The sequence below is a fragment of the Melospiza melodia genome, chromosome 21, assembly GCF_035770615.1.
Source record: "Melospiza melodia melodia isolate bMelMel2 chromosome 21, bMelMel2.pri, whole genome shotgun sequence".
NCBI classification, from domain to species: Eukaryota; Metazoa; Chordata; class Aves; order Passeriformes; family Passerellidae; genus Melospiza; species Melospiza melodia.
The window spans coordinates 5,072,972-5,095,801 of NC_086214.1; the positions used below are offsets into that span (position 1 = coordinate 5,072,972).

General features: G+C 44.5%; 1 protein-coding gene across 1 annotated transcript in view; it reads right to left on the reverse strand.

Moving 5' to 3' along the window:
- Positions 1-22,830, reverse strand: part of AUTS2 (activator of transcription and developmental regulator AUTS2) — an 815,029-nt gene that overhangs the window by 594,562 nt on the left and 197,637 nt on the right. The window contains exon 2 of the mRNA XM_063174132.1: positions 133-342. Coding sequence (XP_063030202.1) covers positions 133-342 — 210 coding nt within the window. The remainder of the gene's footprint in view (positions 1-132; positions 343-22,830) is intronic.

Consider the following 22,830-nt stretch of genomic DNA (forward strand, 5'->3'; position numbering starts at 1 on the left):
CAAGAGCTCAAAACCACAACAACCACAAAAGCATCAAAATAAACAATCCCACAAAATGAGAAATTGGCTTCTACATACCATGAACCAACGGGCAGAGCCCTCCCTCCCCGCAGAAGGGAACTTGTCTCCCACCTGTCTGAGGCCCTTGGGGAACTTCTTCCTTTTCCCCAGGTGCTGGCACAGGTTTCGGTCATTTTCCCGGTCCGAGCTGTACTGGTGGTGGTGGAGCCTGTTCTTTTTTGGAAGGTAAGACAGCCCATTGGTAAGTGCTTCCCTTTTCTTCTTGGCTAGAGGATTCTGTCGCTTCTCCACACGTTCCTGAGGTTTCAGAGCTATGTCCTTCTGCAGAGGGAGGAGAAAAACACCATGGTCAAACTACAGCTCTGGTTTGGTTCCAGGTCATCTGCAAAACACTCCCAGGGCAATGCTGCAGTCACCAGAAAAGGAACAAACCCACCCTTCACTGATGTCCTCTGAATCAAAAGATAGGAAAATGCTAAATAAAATTGGCAGGATGAAGTGAGTGCATGAAGGAGACACATCCCCCTTGAGACTTCATGCAGCCAACCTCAAATCTCATAAGCATCTCATGTATCCAGAGAGCACACATTTAGAAGACAGCATTTGTTTATCATGCTTAAATTAACAATCTGCTTTGATCTAAACAATGCTTGACTTTTCAATATTTGTTCTTATTATTTCTTGTATTTGAGAAGCCAAGGCACAAGCTGACCTAAATCCAATTAGGGCCAATGAATCTCCATTGACTCCAGGGCATGCTTCCCTCAAGCCTGACTTAAGCAGTAGATTTCCAAGGGAGAGGGGTGGAAAGTGCATGAAAAAAGCAACTTGTATTTGAAAACTTTGTCACTGACCCTTTAACCCCCAGAATCAATGTCTGTCTATAAAAATACCCCACTCCTGTAGCACAAATGTGAGCTGTGTCACTTAGCCCACAGCTGTTTTCATACCAATAACCTGCAACACACAGAATCCCTATCTTCATTTCAGATAAATGCTACTTGAAAGAAATCTTTTTCAACGGCACAGAACGACAGGCAGAGGAAGAGGAGGCTGGAGAATTCATTAGGAGAGAAGAATGAGAAGCTATTGAGAGGATGTGAATTCCAGTGCAGATTCTGCATGCAATAAATGCAATGTGCTGAGTCCCATCCCCTCCTAGAGCTGCCCAGTGGGGTCTGGTGGTGCCCTGGGAGGGAGGGGAGGTGACTGAGCATGGGCTGTGCTCTCAGCACTCTCTGCTAACGTGCCTGCCTTGGCCCAGAAGCTTCCATGCCCACCATAAGGTGCTGGGTAATCTTGTGAGCCTTTCAGCTGTTGTTTGCAGTCACTTAATATTAGAACTGACAGCAGGAAGGGCCATTGGTCCCTGTGTCACATAAAGACTGAGGCTCAGGAGAATATAATTCAAATTATGGCACCTTTTTATGCAAAAAAACATGCCTAAAGGCAAAAAGCAGTTTGGCTTTAATTAAAGACTGCTCCCTAAATGACTCTCTAAAACACAAGAGCTTCACAAAATTCATAACTGAAACCAATGAGATGATTAATTAAACTGAAGACAGTCATTGTTCAAATCTGATATTTAGCAAAGAGAATGATTTTACAGGCATTAAAGATGGGAGTAATGAACAGAAGCTATAAGACATTTTTTCTACCTTTTCTTCACCTAAGACACCACAGGACTATTCCCAGGGTTTTCTCCACAGTGTTATTCCTATCCAAAACATAGGAGCCTTGTCCAAGCTCATGGAAGAGAATTGGAGCATCCTTAGCTACAGCACAGGATTAGTAATTTAAGAAACCTCCTGTGTCTGCTCACTGGTCCCTCCCTGCCCCTGCTGAGAAAGAGCTCAGGATTAGCCCTGATCTTCCTAAAATGCTTTGGGATCTCCCTGTGCTCAAGCAGAGGGATCCTGTGGAGCTGCCCAAGGAAATGAAAAGCAGGAACAACCCCTTTCTTTCCTCAGCACACCTTCTGCCTCCCTTCCCAGGAAGGTTTTAGGTTTAGCTGCACACATAAATGCAGGAAGGCAAATTCTCAGGTGCAGCAACCATTTCACCAGTGCTCCCCATCAACAGCTTTGTAAAACTACAGCATCCACAAACACCCCTGGACCTCCTGGACAGCAAGGACAGGTTATAAAACAGCAGATATTTAATGTTAGAACTTATTTGTAACTTAAGATAGCTGTCATGCTGCTAACCATTCTTTTTTTCAGATCAGCATAAAAAAATTCCGGTGTTTTATGAGTAGAACATTATACCAGCAAAGACTTTTGTTAAAACACAGAGCTCATGTTTGTAGACACAAATGCTATTCAAGAGGATTCACTGTAAATGTGAAAGGCTGAAGGAGTGAACAAAGGGGAAACTTTCTGCAGAAAAAAAATAAAAAATTCTTCTAATGACTAAGTAGCTTTTGTGGGATTTTTCTCCCAGCTGTGAGTGATCTAAATGAAACAGTGGCAGCCTTCCAGAAGCTTATAAAATGTCTAAAGGGGCCAGGCAGTTCCATCAAGAAATAACTGGTTCCTGTTAGCTTTAAGGGGGGTGTGAGATGGGTCAGACTCAGCAGATCACTGTGGGTGTACCTGGGATGACCCTTCCTCAGAGCCCTTGCTCCAGACAGCAGCACAAGGCTTCACAAATTGCCAGAAACACCCAAAGAACCTGGAGCCTGGGAGAGCTGGGAGGCAGGAATCTGCTCACACACCTGTGGCAAGGTGAGGGACACCAAATACACAAAGCCTGGAGGGAAAGGCACCTTCCAAGGCAGAAGGGAGGATTGGCAGGAGTGTTGAAAGTTTGGGACTGTTCCTCTTCTGCTCAAAGCAAAGAGACACCAAGGAGCTCCAGACATGCATAATTTGTGAAAGGGGCCTTAAATCCTGTTTGGTGGGTGGGCTTGCTGTGAAAATTAGCATAAGGATTGGTGTTTGCACAGCCCTGTTCCTCCAGAAGAGCTGTCTGTCTGCTTTTTACCAGCTGACACTTACAGAGCTCTGGGGATCAAACCCCTTGTGAGGGACCTGTGGGGTTGAGCTTCTCATGGATTTCAACAGAGACATGACTTGGCTTGAAAATAAATGTGAGCATAGAAATGTGTGTTAAATTCTTCATCTGCAGACTAGGTGAGGACATGCAAGAGGACATGATAAAACTTAGACACAGGTGGACAAGATGCATTAAAAGTAGCTTGAATAGAGCTCTCCCAGGGTGTTCTCCTGGTGTTTGAGGTGGAAACTGCCTGGGATTTACCACTGGCTGGGGGCTACAGGCTGGGTACAAATCACCAATGGGACAGGACTGCTGGGAACGTGCCTTGAGCTGTTTGATTTTCCAGCATCAGTTTCGTTCCATGGTTATGACAATGGGAAGATGCCAGCAGCTCACATCCCAGGCAGCAGACCAAGAACTCAATGTCACAACTCACTTTATAAGTTTTTTTACCAATCACACAAAGCAAAAGCACATTGACAGTATTTATATCTGCATAGTATATATTCTATATTGACAGTAGTTCTATCCAGCCACTATAAGCACAGGTACCTTTGGCTAAACAATGCTTGCTTATTTCAAATACAATCCCTGCTTGTGAGCCTTAAAACACAATGCACAGAGCTCCATTATTAAGCTTAGAACTCCCTAATATCTCACTAGATAAACTTCTATGCAGCTTAGGGAGTTATTCTAGACAAGAGTTAATACACAGACCATTGTTCTATTTGTCCTTGCTTTTCTACTTTTTACATAATTTTTCTGCTGACCAATCTCATGGCTGCTCCTTAGCTCTACTCACAGTTCTGCTGTCTCTGGGGCCTGCCTTCTGCAGCTTTCCCAAACCCTCTGATTTTATGGATTTCCCCAGGACTGTCTCAGGTTCTGCCCTGTGGAGCCCCAGGCTCTGTGGAGGCAGAGCTTGGCTGGGAAGCACAGCCCTGCATAAATCACTTCCCCACTTGTGCCCTTTCTCCCTCATGCCATTTTTATCTCTGCCTTGTTTAGATAGGACAATAGCTGTACCATGCCGTGTGTGCTAGTACATTAGCCAGCACAATCTTAATTACAGTCTTCAGGCATCATCATGATTAGAGTAATAAGCTGTAATTACTCTAAGGTGACAGGACTGCACAGACCTTATCTACATAGATAAGAAGATGTAGCAATATTTCATGTTGAGACAGATTTTTCAGCACTACCCAAGGAGTGGATTCAGCCTGAGCAGACCCCATGAACACTTTCAGGCTCTAATGGAGCTTTTTCTCCTCCCCTGCCAGCATACAAGCCCACACATTATTCAGTAAATCCTACAAACATATTAGGCACAGTTTAAAACCTTCACTTTCAGAGATATCTTTCATCAGTAAAGTGCCTTAAGTGTATCAGGAAGGTGACTTAAATGTATAAATATGTAATCACATGCAATTCAATACTAAAGTGCATTAATATTTATGAGTGTACCATATAATCTAAAAAAATTTCCATTTGTTTTATTTCTATTGGGCACATTAATCAGGCTGATGGTGCTGTAGGTGCCCTGGCAGGGAGGAGCAGTGGTGCTGAGCTGGCAGGAGCCTGGCAGGGCCCTGCAATCACCTGGCTCTGCTCAGCCCCCACAGCCCCAGCCCAGCGAGGAGAAGCAGCCCCCAGAGCATCAATGACCTGCCTCCACCAGACCATTCCTCATGGCAGGAGGCTTGAAGGACACCCTGCATCCTCATCAGGCCTTTCAGGGAGCTGTGCCTGATTTATTTCAGCAAAGTCCATCTTATTGCTGCATCAATGACAACTCCCTGAATAAACATCAAACCCTCAGAGGCAGCAGAGCAGGGCTTTGTGGGGTGCACTTATCACCCCTTGAACCCCACTCCAGAGCCAGCCCATCACTGCCCACCCCTGCCCTCTGACAACACCTTAAATACTGCATGGGAACAACTGCATGGGAGCAACTGCATGGGAACAACTGCATGTGAGCAACTGCATGGGAAAAACTGCATGGGAACAACTGCATGGGAACAACTGCATGGGAATAACTGCATGGGAACAACTGCATGTGAGCAACTGCATGGGAACAATTGCATGTGAACAACTGCATGTGAACAACTGCATGGGAATAACTGCATGGGAACAACTGCATGGGAACAACTGCATGGGAACAACTGCATGTGAGCAACTGCATGTGAACAACTGCATGGGAACAACTGCATGGGAACAACTGCATGGGAACAACTGCATGGGAACAACTGCATGGGAATAATTACATGTGAACAACTGCATGGGAACAACTGCATGTGAGTAACTGCATGGGAACAACTGCATGGGAGTAACTGCATGTGAGTAACTGCATGTGAGCAACTGCATGGGAACAACTGCATGTGAGCAACTGCATGGGAACAACTGCATGTGAGTAACTGCATGGGAATAACTGCATGTGAGTAACTGCATGGGAAAAACTGCATGTGAGTAACTGCATGTGAGTAACTGCATGGGAACAACTGCATGGGAATAATTACATGTGAACAACTGCATGGGAATAACTGCATGGGAACAACTGCATGGGAACAACTGCATGTGAATAATTACATGTGAATAACTGCATGGGAGTAACTGCATGGGAACAACTGCATGGGCATAACTGCATGGGCATAACTGCATGGGAACAACTGCATGTGAACAACTGCATGGAAATAACTGCATGGGAATAACTGCATGTGAACAACTGCATGTGAATAATTACATGTGAACAACTGCATGGGAGTAACTGCATGGGAACAACTGCATGTGAACAACTGCATGTGAATAATTACATGTGAACAACTGCATGGGAGTAACTGCATGTGTGTAACTGCATGTGAGTAACTGCATGGGAACAGCTATATGTAAATAACTACATGTGAATAACTCTGTTCCACTCCTTATTACAGGATTTTTCTCTGGGAATGCTGGATGAAAAGCAACCCTGTAAGCACAGTGTGTAGCAAATACAGAAATTTCCCTGGATGAACATTTCAGATGCTGCTCAGGGATTTCAAGCCTTGACCTTTCCAAATCATCCTCGTGGATTATCACTACTACAATTCCAATGTTGTAAAAACTTATTTTCTGAATTTGCACTGAATGTGACCTCAGAAAAATACAACATTTAAAACCTGATTATTAAAACAGGAGCAGTTTACACTGCTGTGCTAGTTAAACCAAATTACAATTGTAACACTACAACTATATTCTAATTATTTGCTCCTCAGGTTCTTGCTAAAGTCTTTTACAGCTTTATATCAGAGCCCAACAATTTATCCTTCACTCCAAGAATAAAATATAAAGAAATTATATTTTTTAAAACATCAAACAGTTATGAAATATCAGTGTAATACTCCACTTTATACATGAGTACTTAGAAAATCAAGCTTGAAGCTGCCAGTGTGCCCTGTTCACTATTCAGACATCCAAAGGTCTGTGCCAAACAGAACTGTAAGAAAGGAACTTCTGGAGCCTGTCAAGGTACAAACAATTCACGTTTGATGGGGAACACTAGTGCAGAAGGAAGAAGCTCATTAAGGCAAAAGAAAATACATTTTCAGTAGCTACAAAAGTCAATTTGACATTCTTTCCCAGTTCCATCCCAAGCCTGCTGTTAGCTGCAGCAGCTCTGAGGGATGGGATGGACATGGGGGAAGCAAAAAGAGCCAAAGGGAACAGCACAGAACCAGAAGCCATGGCAGAACCACCATGTCAGAAACACCACCCCACACTCACCCACTGCACTGGGCACAGAGGGTCAGCTTGCAGGAAATTAGGATGCCTGCAGGGCACAGCTGAGAGAAACCCTACAGCTTGGAATCACAGAGTCCCAAGAGGGTTTGGGTTGGGAGGGACCTGCAGGGACACCTTCACTGTCCCAGGCTGCTCCAAGCCCTGTCCAGCCTGGCCTTGGGCACTGCCAGGGATCCAGGGGCATCTCCCTCACAGGAGGCATCACACAGGAGGAATCATCAGCTGGGAATCCAGGACAGCAGCACACAAAAACTGAACCCAAACTGAACCCAAACCTGCACAAACCCAACCCAAACTGCACAAACTGAACCCAACCCAAACCTGCACAAACCTGCCCAAACCCAACCCAAACCTGCACAAACCCAACCCAAACTGAACCTAAACCTGCACAAACCAAACCTAAACTGCACAAACTGAACCCAAACCTGCACAAACCCAACCTAAACTGAACCCAAACCTGCACAAACCAAACCTAAACTGCACAAACTGAACCCAAACCTGCACAGACCCAACCCAAACCTGCACAAACCCAACCCAAACTGAACCTAAACCTGCACAAACCAAACCTAAACTGCACAAACTGAACCCAAACCTGCACAGACCCAACCCAAACCTGCACAAACCCAACCCAAACTGAACCCAAACCTGCACAAACAGACCCAAAACCCCTCAGAAACACTGCTAGTCTGGGTACCCAATTTTGCATCACATCAATTCCTACTGTGTTTCTGTTACATTGGAGAATTTTTACAGCTGATGGATGAAAATGCCCCTAATCTTCAATACCTCTCTCATGTTTCATAATTTGCTGGTTTAATTCCAGCAGAAACAACAAGATGTAAAGGTCTGAAAATAATGCACTGACCAGCCCTTCTAATCAAAACCAGAAAATAAAATTAGATACTTATAATAGCCATTCATTTACTTCCAGATAAAACAGTTAAATGTACTGTGTATTCTTCTGATGAATGGCTAGTTTCTCAGAAGCATTTTTCTAGGAGGAAAAATTGCAAACACTCTTTAAAAATAACACCAGGGGAAAAGGAAGTCAGGTGTAATGCACAATGCAGAAGAGAAAAGGGTTCTCAGTGTCACTGCTATGGTACTTTAAAACAGAGGGCACTGGTGAAGAGAGGTGTGATGTCAGCTACAGTGGGTGCAGCAGCCCATCCATTAAACCCAGCAATTCCTTCAAGCCACAAGACCTCCACAGAAAGGTTTAATCTTGTTTTGTTTGCTTTGATTGCATAAAGTTGCAATCCATTGCCTCCTGCATCTCCGTGGAATCTGAAAACAAAGTGGCTCAGTGCTGTGCAGAGGGGGGATGAAAGGCTGTGCCAGGCTGGGGATGCTGGATGGGTGCAGAGGAAGGAAAACAACAGCAGAGCAAGTTGCTGTCTGCTCCAGATATGTTGTGTGAAAGCCCTTCTGTGGCAAAGAGATTGCTTTGATTTTTCATCCCAAAACCATTTGTTAACAATAGCATTGACAAACAGAAGGTGCCTTTTCAGCTCCTGATTTAAACTGCACACAGAATTACATTAAGGCAACATTATTGAGGTTACAAAGTCAAGGGCTTGGAAGTTATGAAAGGCCAGGATTAAGGCTGCAGCCACCACCTTAATTCAGGCCTCTTGTGCATGCATGCCAAGATACAATCTTTAATTACATGATCCCATGCTCCTATTTCCCTACACAGAATGGAAGGTGTTCAGCTAATGAGCAACCACTCGGGATTTTGTTTGCTCCTCTTTGTCCACAGTGTGGACCCAGGCCTTGTTTACTGGCACTCCATTCACAGCCTCCTCTGAATGCACAATGATTAATTTCCTCAAGGGCTTTTCTGTACTGGCTCCTCCTGATAGTATCAGATAGATGCTCAACAAATACCAACGGCCCATTTTACACTTGTTTTGCCAAAGGTATTTCACTATTCCCATTTTATAGGTGGCAATAACAGTCCTGACATGTTCAGGTCAGCAACATCTGCTAATTTTAAGCATTGACTGAGAAACACCTGAGATTTGATTTTTCAGAGAACTTGGCTCCACTGAGCACTTTCTCTAATGAAGCACAGCCTTCATTGATTTCAGCAGCTGAGAACTCCTGAAAATTGGGCTTTAGTGAGCACCATGTGTTATAAGGACACAGGAAGAGCTGTTTCTCAAATAATGTGGTGCCATGGCCTCCCTCAATGCCCCACAGGCAAATACAAGCTGGAGGTAGAGGAAATCTAAGACTGGTGCCAGCTGTTGAGCTGGTGTCATACATGGAGATGAACATCAGAGCAATTGATTGCTATTCATTTATTTCATATTTTTCAGACCTGACCTGGCATTCTCAGCTGTGTCAGCTCCTCCCTGCTCTGTTCTGTCACTCCAATACTGTGCCAGAACACGTTACACTTGTGCAGAACAGTCCAGAAACTGCTGGAGCCTGAGTTAGCAAAAACCTCATCTTGGAGCCAGTGCAGAGGAAGTGCTGAGCAATGCCAGCCTCCCGTGCAGAGCATGAAGTGTTTTTCCTGAAGCTGCATGGCTCTGTGGAAGGCAAATACACACAGTTGGTTCAGCTCTGCCTGGCTCAGCCAGAAGCCTGTGAGCTCCTGCCAGGAGATCCTGAAGCTCTGGCTCCAGCCAGCTCCTGCCAGCCTCAAAGCCCCATTGTGTTTTCTCTGGAGATTTTTCTGGGTCTAACACAAATTGCCAGCAAAGCCCAAGGTTTTGTCTTTGCTGCAGATTTGACTCCCTGACCTCCAGCACACCCAGGGCTGACTTGTGAGGCTGAAACTGTGGGGTCACAGGGGTGAGGATGAGGGAAGAGATGAGGATCTGACTCCATGTTTCAGAAGGCTGGCTAAGGATAGAAAAAGAAAGAATGATAACAAAGGTTTGTGGCTCAGCTCTCTGTCCAAGCCAGCTGTGATTGGCCATTCATTAGAAACAACCACATGAGACCAATCCCAGATGCACCTGTTGCATTCCACAGCAGCAGATAACCATTGTTTACATTTTGTTCCTGAGGCCTCACAGCTTCTCAGGAGGAAAAATCCTAAGGAAAGGAATTTCCATAAAAGATGTCTGTGACACTGAAACAGCAGTGAGACCTGGCCTGTCCTTGTCCCCTGCTGACCCCATCTCAGCCACTCTCTTTCAACTCCTCCTGCAACCTCTTCAGACCCTTTGGGGTTAACCCTGCTGTCCCTGCCCCTCCAGGCTGGGATCTGGCAGAGCAGCCAGAGCTGTGCTGCCCATGCTGCCCCTGCAGTTTTGGAGCACCACAGCTCCAAACCCCTCCATCCCCCTGTGCTCCACCCAGCTGAGAGCCCTGAGGCTGCTCCCAGCCCCTGCAGCCAGGGGAGATGGATTCCCACTGCCCTGGGCTTATCTCACAGAGCTGTGCCTTAAATAAATGTGCCTGACTTACCCTGTGAGCAGCAGGGCCATGTGCTCATATTTATTTTCTTTGTTTGAGGAATGAAAAGAAATAGAAAAGAGATGTGGAGAGGAGTCCCTAGGGATGCTCCTTTAAATCTCCATGCCAGGAAAGAGGGCTCAGTGCTCCTGCCCTGCTCAGCTGGGATCAGAGATAAGGCAGAGAGAGGAGCAGTGCAGCAGTGCTGAGTTTGTGTGTCCCCTGTGCTGTGACACACCAGGGTGTCACAGGTCTGAGGAGCCAGCACATTCCAGGAGATTTCACTGGAGGGAAATAAAATTCCACTGCAGGAGCAGCTGGCACAAAGCTGGCTGTGTGTTGCTCTAGGCTCCTCCACCCTCCACACACATTGTGTTCTCTGAATAATTCAAACAGCACTTTGGTTGGCAGGCCACAGACCCAGGCAAGGCTGATAAATTTTACATTTAAAGGGTATCCCCCTTATCTTAGTGTTGCAATAAATGCATGTGGGCTTAGACAGCTCTCATCCCTGCACTGGGAAACAGATGACTTCAGCCTGGCACCACTCATTAGCACAGCACTCAGCACTCATTAAAAATGGATTATGGTTTGTAAATGGAATCAGAAGCAGCCCTGCATTCCTTGTCTTGTGGGAAGATGGTGCAGCACCAGGAGAGTCCAGAGCATTCCAAAGGTCTCAGGATCATCCCTACAATCTCCTGGCCACACTGAGCTGGGACATTTGGCTTTGCTGCCCTGCCAGCCTGGATGGGAACACCTGGAGTGGGGACAGAGACACCACCCTGAGCCAGCCCAGGTGAAAACAAGGAGGAAACTGCTGTAGGGAGAGATGGAAACATCCCTGCCATGGCTGGGGATATCCCTACCATGGATGGGAACACCCCTGCCATGGATGGGAACGTCCTTCTGTTGGAAAAGAAATGAAATTTAGCAAAATATTTAATTATAATGAGTTGTGTGTGAACTGGTTTGTTAAAAAGTAGTTTTGTAGCCGTTAAAAGTGTGTTGGGTTTTGTGTGTAACCTAGCTGGTGGTCTTAGGGATTTAATAAATAATTAAATTAGTGCAGGAAAGTAAGAATGCTAACCTGTCTGGAGGCAGCATACAATGCTCTTAGAATAAGATAAGCAGAGGATTAATGATCTTGTTTGTGAACCAAGGAATGTATCACAAGGGGTCTGTGACCAGGCAAGGGGAACGGGGAACTGTTTCTTGGAGACTTTGTTGTGAATTACATGTATAAGAGGGAAGCACCCATACGTGAATTTGGGGGCTCGGACTTTAGGGACGTGAGTCCCCCAAGCTCCCCGGGCCCTTAATAAAGCACCCACAAAACTTATCCGAGTTTTGTGTCATTTATCAATCGGGCAACACTTCCATGCCTGGAAACATCCCTGCCGTGGATGGGGACACCCCTGCCAAGCATTTCTGCACCCCACAGGCACCTTACACCCCCACAGGGAAACCACAGCATCCCTCTGCACACCCAGGCCAGCAGGACAGAATGCAGGAATGAGCAAAGGAAAGGACAGAATGAGCAGAAGCACTCATGGACTGTGCCAGGTGCTGTGATCCATGAGTAATCCAACCTGCAGATTTTTTCACCCAACAAAAAAAATCTCCACATAAGAATGGGTTGTAATTATTGAGCCTTAAGAGAAAGTTAATCTGTTTTAAAAAAAGTCTTTTTATCTGATATGTCAAGAATTTGAACTACTCAGCAGAGGAGCTTTTCTAAGCTCTTACTGTCTCATATTCCTCTGGATTTTCTTTTTTTTCTTCTTTAGGAACTCCCTGACTCTATCACTGTTTTGGCATGTGGCATACACTCAAAAAAGACTGATTATGAAGGATTTTAAAGAGAAAGAACAGTAATTAAAAAAACAAGGAGAGAGAAAGAGAGCTCAGGTAGGACCTGAGGACTGCAACACTTAGGTGAGCTTGGCAATATTCCTCATTAGGAAAAGGATCAGAACCTTTTTGCAATTAGAGGGAAAAAAGAAACAATGGTTCAGCTTCCCATCTGCAAATGAAACCACCTTCTAGCATTCAGGCTGGAAAAAACAGCAAAGAACAAAAGTTTAAGAAACAGAGCAATATGTAACCTTTCCATTTACTGGCTTATTCTTCCCCAAGGAAAGAGATACAGTGAAGATAAATTTGATGATCAAAAAACCAGAGGGATTACATTCTTGTACGGTGCTGATCACTGGCAAATCCCCCTCTCTGCAGTTCAGAAGCACAGCTTAGCATAACAGACAAGATTTATCATTGCCTTGTCCTTGCACCACTTACACAGAGACCTAAGTGGCTCCTGTCTCAAGAGTCCTCACTCATGTACAGGAGGAAATAAATACCAGAAATGCTCTGCTGTGTCTGTACAAAGGGACAAACCCTGTGCCCAACACAGAGCCCCTGGGAAATGCCACATTTTCACTTCTATTTCTGCACTCCTGTAAAGGCGTCACACCCTGGCTTCAGCTCAGTGGATGCTCCAAAGTCCTTGTGGGATCACCCCAAAACCCACCAGGTACACACCCACAGTTCCTAGGAGGTGAAACAGCTTCGCCCTTCCATCTGTATGTAGAACACAGAGTCTCCCGTTAACTGGGCACAGAACACAGCATGAATAAATAAACAAGGAAAACCAGAGCTGGCTGCTTTCTCCAGTTGTACCTCAGGGCACAGACCCTGCAAAGCCACCCCATACACCAGAGAAAGAGAGAATTTCCTTCACTGTGGCTGAAAACATCATGTCTCCTGCAAATATTCAAGGTATTTTGTACACAGATATTGTAAAACTGAAGGGTCATCTAATATTCAGGGCTGGAAAAGCAATTTCTGTAATATTCCTTGTTTATAGCCACCTAGAAGCTACAAATGTAGCTTGGTAGGGATGCACCGTCAGGGGATCTGCTTCCAAAGCAGAACATCTCAAGTCAAGAGCTTTGCTAATGCCTGCAGCAAACTTGCAAGGAGTTACAAAAGCTGTGAATCACATCACTTCAGCAGCACTTAGAGTCAAACCCCCCTTCATGGCAGGCTGCCTGCTCTGAACTCTTCCTGCTGCAGGAAACATCCCAGCTCCTGTCTCTCTGTAAAACTTGCCTGGAGCAGGAGCAGATAAAGCTCTGCAATGATCTCTCCAGAGCCACAGAATGTGTTGAAGAGAGTAAGAACCATAAGCAGGAAATCAGCCTGCACTGGGAAGGAAACATTTCCTAGCAAAGATTTGTTTTCTAAGCTTCTTGTAGGGGCTGGTATCCAAATCTCTCCTGTCTGACCTTACCAGCACTCGTGCCCTGCCAGGAACAGGATTAGAGCTGGACTGAAGGTAAATTATGAATGTGGGGGCCTGGAGGTGGTGTGGGAATTGCTGATCCCCCCCAGTGCTCCCTGTGACCTGCAGCACTCAGCTAAGCCCCTGACCACAAAGAAGGTATTCAGGGGCCTAAAACTATTTAATTCCCATTGACTGCCTTTCCAAAGGAAATAAATGGCTCCATGAATTTGGGCCTTCAGCCCTCCCATGCAGCAGAGCTCATCTGTGAAATGGAAGTAAAACCACATCCTATTCCATCTGTGCCGTGCAGTGCTAAATCCTGGCAGAGGTGAATGGAGCAGCCCCCAGGAACAGCTGCACACCAGCATGGAGAGCCCTGCATGGAGAGCTGGGGGGCTCCCGGCACATCTCCCTCCTCCCAGAGCCACACCAAGGCAGCCCCTGGGACAGGGAACAGGAGAGAGCAACTGCTGCACCCCAAAGGCTCACGAGGGCTTGCACTGCCCCTTTGTGTCTTTTGGGAACAGCAGCAAAGCCAGGCTCTCCCCTTGCAAACCTCTGCAGTGTGACCGTGCTCACAGGGGTCTGAGGACTGGGGAAGAGATGAGGATCTGACTCCATGTTTCAGAAGGCTTGATTTATTATTTTATGATATATATTACATTAAAACTATACTAAAAGAATAGAAGAAAAGGTTTCATCAGAAGTCTGGCTAAGCTAATAGAAAGAAATGATAACAAAGGCTTGTGTCTGGGACAGAGAGCCCAAGCCAGCTGACTGTGATTGGCCATTAATTAGAAACAACCACATGAGACCAATCCCAGATGCACCTGTTGCATTCCACAGCAGCAGATAATCAATGTTTACATTTTGTTCCTGAGGCCTCCCAGCTTCTCAGGAGGAAAAATCCTAAGGAAGGGATTTTTCATAGGAAGATGTCTGTGACAGTGCAGCCCTTCAGCTTCATCAGGCCAGGCCACCACAGCCAGGGTGTGTTCCCGTGTCCCTTCCCTGCCTCCTGCCAAGCAGGGGCTTCTTGCACATCCCTTATTCTCCCCCAGCTGATGTGCAGGGTGGGAAATGTCTTCTGCATTTTCATCATCCTTAAAGGAAGAGATGAGCATCGCTGCTGTCACTCAGCCACGTCTGGGTACATGGTTTGGCTTTCTCCTGTTCCTCCCTCCCTGCCCTAACACCCACAGCACTTCCCTCCCCACTTCTCCATCCCAATGTTGTACCTCATGTAACGTGGACACTCCTCAGGAAAGGAGTTCAGCACAGAAAATCCAAACCAGCACTTCAAAAGGACACCCAAGTCTGCAGCTTTATTCTGGGGTGAAAATGACCTCAAACCCCTGGACTAAACAAATGCCTGGGGTGAAAAAGATGGAATAAATTAAAGGATATAATTATGGCTGGGAAACGAGAGAAGGAGGTTGCTCAATAGGATGAAAGAGGGATTTGAGGAATAAGAAATGAAAGGAGGTGTCAGCTTGAATCAGCCAGGTTGAAAACTGCTGCTGATTTTGACTGACATACTGAGACTTTCCAATTGCAAACCCTTTCTCTAATAAGCTGCAAATTCACCTCTACACTTTTGCTTTGATCTTAATGCAAATATTTTATAATGGACACATTTAATGATTTTCAGGTGCTTATTGGTTCTATCAGACTTGATACTGGAATCAATCTCCTCTTTTAGAAAGCTCGGGTTAATGGCAAAGTTTATTAAACTGCATGCAGTCATTCAGAGAAGATCAATAGAGACATGATTACAGAGCAACCAGAGGATTAAACATGAGATTTATCACAAAATTAAACTGAATTAAATGTTCTCTGATAGCACTTGAAATGCTGTCGATACCCTTAACTGATAATCTATGCTTTCTGTGTTTACTTAGCAGGCAGCAGGGAAGTCTGACTCGAGGAAATGACTGTAATGTAAAATCTGCAAAGATTTGCTGAGAGCATTAAACCTCACCCAGAAAACCATTATTTCTTCCTGTTAGAGGAGCAAAAGCATTTGGCTTCTTTGCCCATTTCCTCTTTAAGGGAGAGGAGGATGCAGCCCTCTCCCATTTCACACTTTGCAATCTCCTTCCCAGGGCCATTATAGGATGCACAGGACACTGAAGGCTCCTACACAGGGCTACCATGAAATATTTTATGGTTTCCTGCTATGGCAGTTTTTACCTCATTCAGAATTAATTTTGAGTTCTCGATGACCTTATTAAAGCTTATTCCACACACTGAGAAATCTGCAGCCTCTCTGCTTCTCTGCTTAGCCTAGCCACCCCCCAGGTTCTTACACTCACACCTCCTCCTCCTCCTCTCTGATGTTCTCTGCCAAAAGAATTCAACTCCAAAGCATCAAAAAACCCCAATAAAGAAACAAACAACAGAACTCAACAAAAAAACCCAACAAAAAAACCCCCAAAGAAACAAAAACCTACAACCCCCCTTAAAAAAAAAAAAAAAAAAACCAACCCAAAACAAAAAACCAACAACCAAAAAAACCCCAGGTGCACCAGCAACACAGTGCCACTGTCCTAGGAAACAGAAAAGGAAGTTCAGGGGATAAAAATCAGGCCAGTTTTACAGAGAGAATCTAAATTCAGGCACTATTATTTGAGATGAGATGTGCCCCTACAAGGGAACAGGAATTTCCCAGCCCCTGCTGTGCCCTGAGCTCTGTCATCAGAATCACAGAGATATTTCCATCTGCTCTGGGGTTACTTGGCTGGCCTGGCTGCAGGACCAAAACCTCAGCAGGAGAAAAGGGAGAGGAGGGAGGGAGGAGCAGGAGAGCCTGAGTACACAGGAGACCAAATGCAAAGTAATAACTCATCACAACCACAGCTTTGACAAGGTTTGATCCTGGGTCTGTGGGTTTCCAAAATGGTCACAACACACAAATTCATCTGAAGAGTTCCTTTAAAATGCAATGTTTGTGCTCAACAAGCAAGCAGGAGGAGGGATGGCAGCTTCCAGGTATTTTTCCATCACACTTTTCAGAGAAAGTCTGTATCCCACCACAGCCCCCACCAAAAGCTTAACAAACCTTGAGAAAATACCTCAAAGGAAATGTGACCATCCAACAGCAAATAAATTACCCAAAACAAAACCCATCAAAAAAGCCCTCATCAACCATCATGAATTGAATTTTTACTGACTCAGAGGGGCTTAGCTGCTTTCTAAACAGGCTCAGCTATCCCCAGTGTACTTTGCAAAATTCAATCCAGTAATCCAATCCCAGATGCATTATGTGAAATCTTATTTCTCCAAGCTCTAGAAAAGAACAAGCAAAAAGGAAGACTTTAGGAACACTAATTTGCCAATAAATACTCACTGAGCCAATTTTGCCTTTACTGCTTTTTGGAGGAAAATAAAAGGCAAAAAAATCCCAAAACACAAACTGCTGTCCGACTATTACATTCCCCGATTAAAACTTCACTTGTGGATAGAAAAAACACCATGGAGCACATACCCTGAAATTAGCCCAGCATGTGCTGCCCCAATAAACAAATCCTTGGAAACTAGATTAGCATCATTCCCAGTGGGCTTCCACTAGAGAAATCACTGCCAGCTCTGTCCAGAAAGGGAAAATCTCTGTAATATGTAATAAATGGACCAAAATATTTCAGTGTAAATTGTGGCATGTTCCAGCAGAGACCTGTGGCACCCCAAACCATGGCTGGTATATTTTATATGGGTGCCATCCCACAGTGAAGTCCCAGAGTGAGCAGAGGGGCTGAGAGCCCTGAGCTGAGCAGGGACAGAATCATCCTGGTGCTCCATCAGAGGGGACAGCCCAGGTTTATGGGTCCCCATGCATTTATGAGATGTTCCACAGTGACACAGATGGCATCAGGAGCACAGAGTGTGGCATTCACATTCTCTGAACAGAGACGGACATAATTCACTGTCTGTTCAGAATAATCCCAGGATTTTTGCCTAGGGAAGGCAGTGAGAAGCTCAGAGAAGAAACGAAAACAATTCTCACCTCTTTTCACTGCTCTTGTTGTTTGGCACATGTGGAATGTGTTATGGAGATTGTTTGTGAGAGTGATTTGTTAACTGGACTCTGGTGAAGGTTATTTGGATTCATTGGCCAATTGGGTCAAAGCTGTGTCCTGGCTGTTGCAGACAGTCACAGGTTTTTCTTTAGCATCTCTTTAATATAATATAGTATTAGTGTAATATAACATAGCTTAATAAAGCAATTGTTCAGCCCTCTGGAGTCACTGCGTGTTACTGCCTAGATGGGGGTGACCCTGCAGTGACACAGGAGCACTGTCCCCACCCAAAGCAGCAGCTGCTCCATCAGCAGGGCCAGGACCAGGTCAGGAGCTGTAGGTGACATCAAACACCAGCTCTGCCAGCATCCCTGTGCCCTGGCACTGCCCCGTGGGATCCCAACCCATCTCCAGCCAGCAGCCTGCTGCCCTGGCCCTAAAAATAAACATTTCTGCCTTCCTCGTGTTGGCATGCAGAAAGAGGGATGTAAAACCCACTGTGAAGAACACAGTTCCATATCTCAGTGTACAACCTGAAAGGGGGGCTGGAGCCAAGCAGGTGACAGGCAAACAGTGCCAAAAATGGGATTTTTCCAGGCAGTTGTTTCCCTGAACTGCTGCTCTGTTGGAAACAAGGCCATCCCTGCAGCCCTTGCGCATGGAACACACAGCACTGTGCTGAGACCCCATCTCAGTGACCAAAGGCAGCACAGGGGCACAGAGTGGCTCCTGTTTCTGCCTGGGCAGAAGCAGCCTGTGAGAGTCTCATGGTTTAGACAAAAAGTGTTCTAAAAAGTTTATTTTAATTCTTACTACTTTTTTTTTTTTCTTTTAATTACTATGAATAAAATTGTCTTTATACCCTTTTAAACCTGCTTTAGCTTTCTCCAAGAAGGTAAACATTCTAACAAATAAGTACATTAATAATTAACCAACACTAAAACCCACTACACATTAGTTTAAAAAAAAATCTCAAAATTTAAAAAAATCTTAAATTAACAAACCAAAACCACTACAGAGAAACAGCTCTATTAAACTACAGCTGGGCATTCCTAATGGGAGACTCATCCCCACCAAATGTGCTCCTTCTGTCCTGTCCCACAGCTAAGAGATGCTGGACTTGCCTTTTCCCCTTCCTCTGGCCTTTAACCACAGAGATCCAGGGCAGCAGGGAGGTGACAGCCCAGGACATGGAGCTGGAGAGGTTCCTGTGGCACCAAAAATCACCTCCCTCCAAAAGCAGTTGCTGTGTGCTCTGTGTTTTATTAATTTAATGGTCAGGATAATAAATTTGTCAGTAATGACAAAGAAATTCCCTGGAAACTGGAGCACTCAAGTGTCATTGAAGCTCCATCTATTTAGCAAAGAGATGAATGCCTCTTGGTGAGGCTGGCTGTGATTAAGCAGCTGTCACAGCTCCTGCAGCAGCTGCACAGGCACAGGTAGCTCTCAGGGCTCTTCCTCACAGGGATGGGAGGATGATCCTGATGTGAAAGGAAATCAGCAACTGAAAACCCAATTAATGAACTGACACAGAAGTAATGGGTCATTTCTGTAAGGCTGCTGCTCCCATTGACTTGTACAAGCTTCAGTTTTTACAATCAGATTCATTAAAGTTTCACAAACAAAAAATAATAGATTTGGCTCTCTGGCTTGCTGAAGTTATGTTTGAGTGGACTCATACCTTCATGAGGAATAATGAGGTTTTTTTAGAGGAACTTTGAATTTTGAAACTCATTTTTGTTTTTTCCAGGACTGAGACACTGAATCTATTTTAGTAGCTTGATTTCTCAAAACTTCAAGGTGATAAACTGTTTCTGTTACTTTTAGCCCTCTAATTGAGCTGCTCTTTTCATATGTGTACTCTCCTCAGCAGCCACTGAAACTGGAGGAAGTTTTCCAGGGAGTTTCTATGTGCTCTGTTTCCTAACACGCACTGCAAGAGGTTAAGAGAAGAGAATACATAACTTTCTGCTCTCTCACTTTCACAGCTAAAAACTCATGGGAAGTCCCAGTGAAAATGTGGCTGAATAATGGATTGGAGAGCTTGTTGTCCCTGGGTAGGGGATACCAAAGATAACACTTGTTCCATTGAGAGGAAAATGAAATGGCCATGAAGGGTCCTAAAAGAAGGAAGAAATTGAAGCAAGAATGAATCAGCAGAAGACTCTGCCTGTAAAGAACATGGGTGCACCTTGAAATGGTTTGAAAGCCCTTCTCTACATGCAAGATAGAAAAAAAATAAAAGAAAAGAAATATACAATGGGACAGACTTTCAACCTGGAAACAGCAACATTTACACCAGCTGAGAATCTGCTCTAATTAAGGGGAATGTTTCTGTATAAAAGAAAATGAAGCACAAGATGCTCAACCTAAGGCAAGCAAGTTTCAATAGAATATTAACTGGTGAGGGTAAAAATGACAGGGACTACCAAGCATCAGGTGGCACAGAGGGATCACCCAGGGGACAACAAGCAGGAACTTCCTCCTCACTGAATGACTGCACTGAGTCCCCACAGTGCTTACAGCTCACTGAGAAAAGCTTACAGCTGTGTGAGACAACATGATCAGAAATTCTTCCTCTGTGAATCCTAAATATTTACAGCACTGTGCTTGACATTCTGGTTTGCTGAAAACCATCATAAACCCAGAAAATTCTGAAGCAAAGCAGAGCAGTGGTGGAGGAAGCTGTGGGGGAAGGGAGGCCCTTCTCAGAGCATCCCCAGTTGAGCACAAGCACACACTGTACCATTTGGGAGGCAACTTTATGTGCTCTTAGTAGTAGATTAATGAATGTAATTACCTACCATTGTGGCTGTGAATGCTGCAAAACTGTAATTTATAGTGTGCTGTAAAGTTCTAATGTGTTTTTATGTCCATAAGCTGCTTAACCATAATCTAATGCATTTGTACACGAGCACCCTCCTAAGTGGCTCTTGGAGCACGAATCCCTCTCTCTGCTCTGTGTCCTGATCCACCAACCTCTCCTGCTGCCAGCTGAGGAGGAACAGCTGCTAAAGGGATGGATGAGTTTAAATCCAGTGGCAAGAACTTCTTTTTTTCCTTCCTTCCTGGCTGGCCAGAGCTGCAGTGTGGTACAGAGAGGAGACAGCACATGGGGGTGTTTATTGTATTTGTGGGGTGCCACAATGAAGGAAGAAATGAATAATCTGACTCTATGTCCTCAGAAGGATAATTTATTATTTATGAGATAAATAATATCATAAATATAACTATATATATTAAAGAGTATATATTCTCTATTATATAATAGAGTATATATTATATACTCTTTAATATATATATGATATTTTTATATACTATAATATATTAAAGAGTACATAATATATTAATTAAAGAGTAGTAAATATATTAGAGAACTAAACTAAACTATACTATACTAAAGAATACAGGAAGGATACTTACAGAATGCTAAAAAGATAATAATGAAAACTCCTGACTCTTTCCAGAGTCCTGACACAGCTTGGCCCTGATTGGCCAAAGAGTGAAAACAACTCACAGCAGAATGCAATGGAACAATCACCTGTGGGTAAACAATCTCCAAACACATTCCACATGAGCACAGCACAGGAGAAGCAAATGAGATAAGAATTGTTTTCCTTTTCTCTGAGGCTTCTCAGCTTCCCAGGAGAGAAATCCTGGGAGAAGGGATTTTCCAGAGAATGTGAATGCCCCAGGTGGGGGTCCCTGTGAGGGGTGGGATGGAACACAGACCCTCGGTGTGATGGAGAGCCAGGACTCAGCCCCACCTCCCTCCTGCCCCTCATCCTGCCCAGCCAGGACACCTGGGAGATCCTGGGATAGCACTCACAGAACTGTCTCACACAAAACCCTTCCCCTTCTCACAGTCCCAGCTGCCCTGCTCTTCCTGCTGCAGGACCTGTGGTCACTTCAGTCCTTCTCTGCTCCAAGGGGAGGGATGGGCCAGGACTCCTGAAGTATGTGCTTATTGTTGCCACTAACTAATTTAGGCAAACCATTTAACTTCTTTATGCCCTTGCTTAACCATCTGTAAAATGGGACTAATAATAAACCTCAGAGGGATTTAGTTAGACTTAATTAAATGGTTTGTAAAGTGCTTTGAGATCCTCAGGAGAAATGTGTTGTGCAAGTGCAAATTATTATTACTGTTACAGTGCTTTCTACTTTCAACACAGTTAAATATTAATGATCCAGTTCTCCTAATGCCCAATGATACAACTTTCCTGAACAGTCATTTTCTCAACTAAAAAGACACAGGACCTGGTAGTAGAACATCAAAAAACTTTCTTTGTTTTTCATTCATAAGTAGTCTGAAACAGCAGATAAGAGTAAATTATAATTAAATTAGTATGTATCAAACCAAAGATGGGGATCCCAAATGCCTGTGCTGCACATGCAGTCAGATCAGAGGCACACCAATGCCAATTAAATCACCAAATCAGTGCTTCTATCACACACTGCCAGAGACCCAGGGAGGAAATCAGCATCAATGCTGATATCTAATAAATGCCTTTGCTGGTTAAAGAGGTGCCATGGCATGAGTGAGGTGATTAACATTCAATTAACAGCCCCACGGTGGCAGAGGAACATCAATGCCCTGTTGGTGAGAGTGTTACAGCTCCAGGGGCCAGGGCAGAGAACATCCTGGATTTTCAATAAGGTTTGTCTATTGTGATCCCACAAAAACGATCTGAAAGTTGCCTGCAGGCAAAAAAACAATCAGCCATGATTCCTCCTCTTTTGTCAGCTTCTCCCAGGCCAACTTAAAAGGAGAAAAATGAAAAAAAATTGACTGGTGATCCAGGTCTGAGGAGCTGGGTGAATGTGAGCTGGTTTGCAAAGACTCTGAGCTCTTCCACCCGCAGCAAACTCAGCCACAGGAGCAGAAGTGAAAAAAAAAATACAAATACTTCCTCCCTAAAATGTTTAGGATATAAAATCACAAAACAAACAGTAACTGTAACCACTCCAACTAAAGAGAAATCCAAAAACACTGAATGAAGTACAGCAAGCAGTAAAAACTGCAAAACCTCATCCACTACTAAACATTTCAAACCAAAACTTAGGTTCTCTAGATTCTATTAAAGAAAAACACAGCTTTAAACTCACCACAAAAATTCAACAAAATCTTTAAATAAAGTAATGTGAGCCATCTAATCATGCCAAGCTCATCAGTATAATCCTAATTTATCTTTTTTGTTTGCAGTTTTAGGGGAGACTCCACAGCTTCATGGTCTAATCAAAGACTGAATTCTCCCCTCCCCAGGACGTGGCAGAATCTGCTAAAAGTGAACCCAAATCACCCCTGACAAGTGT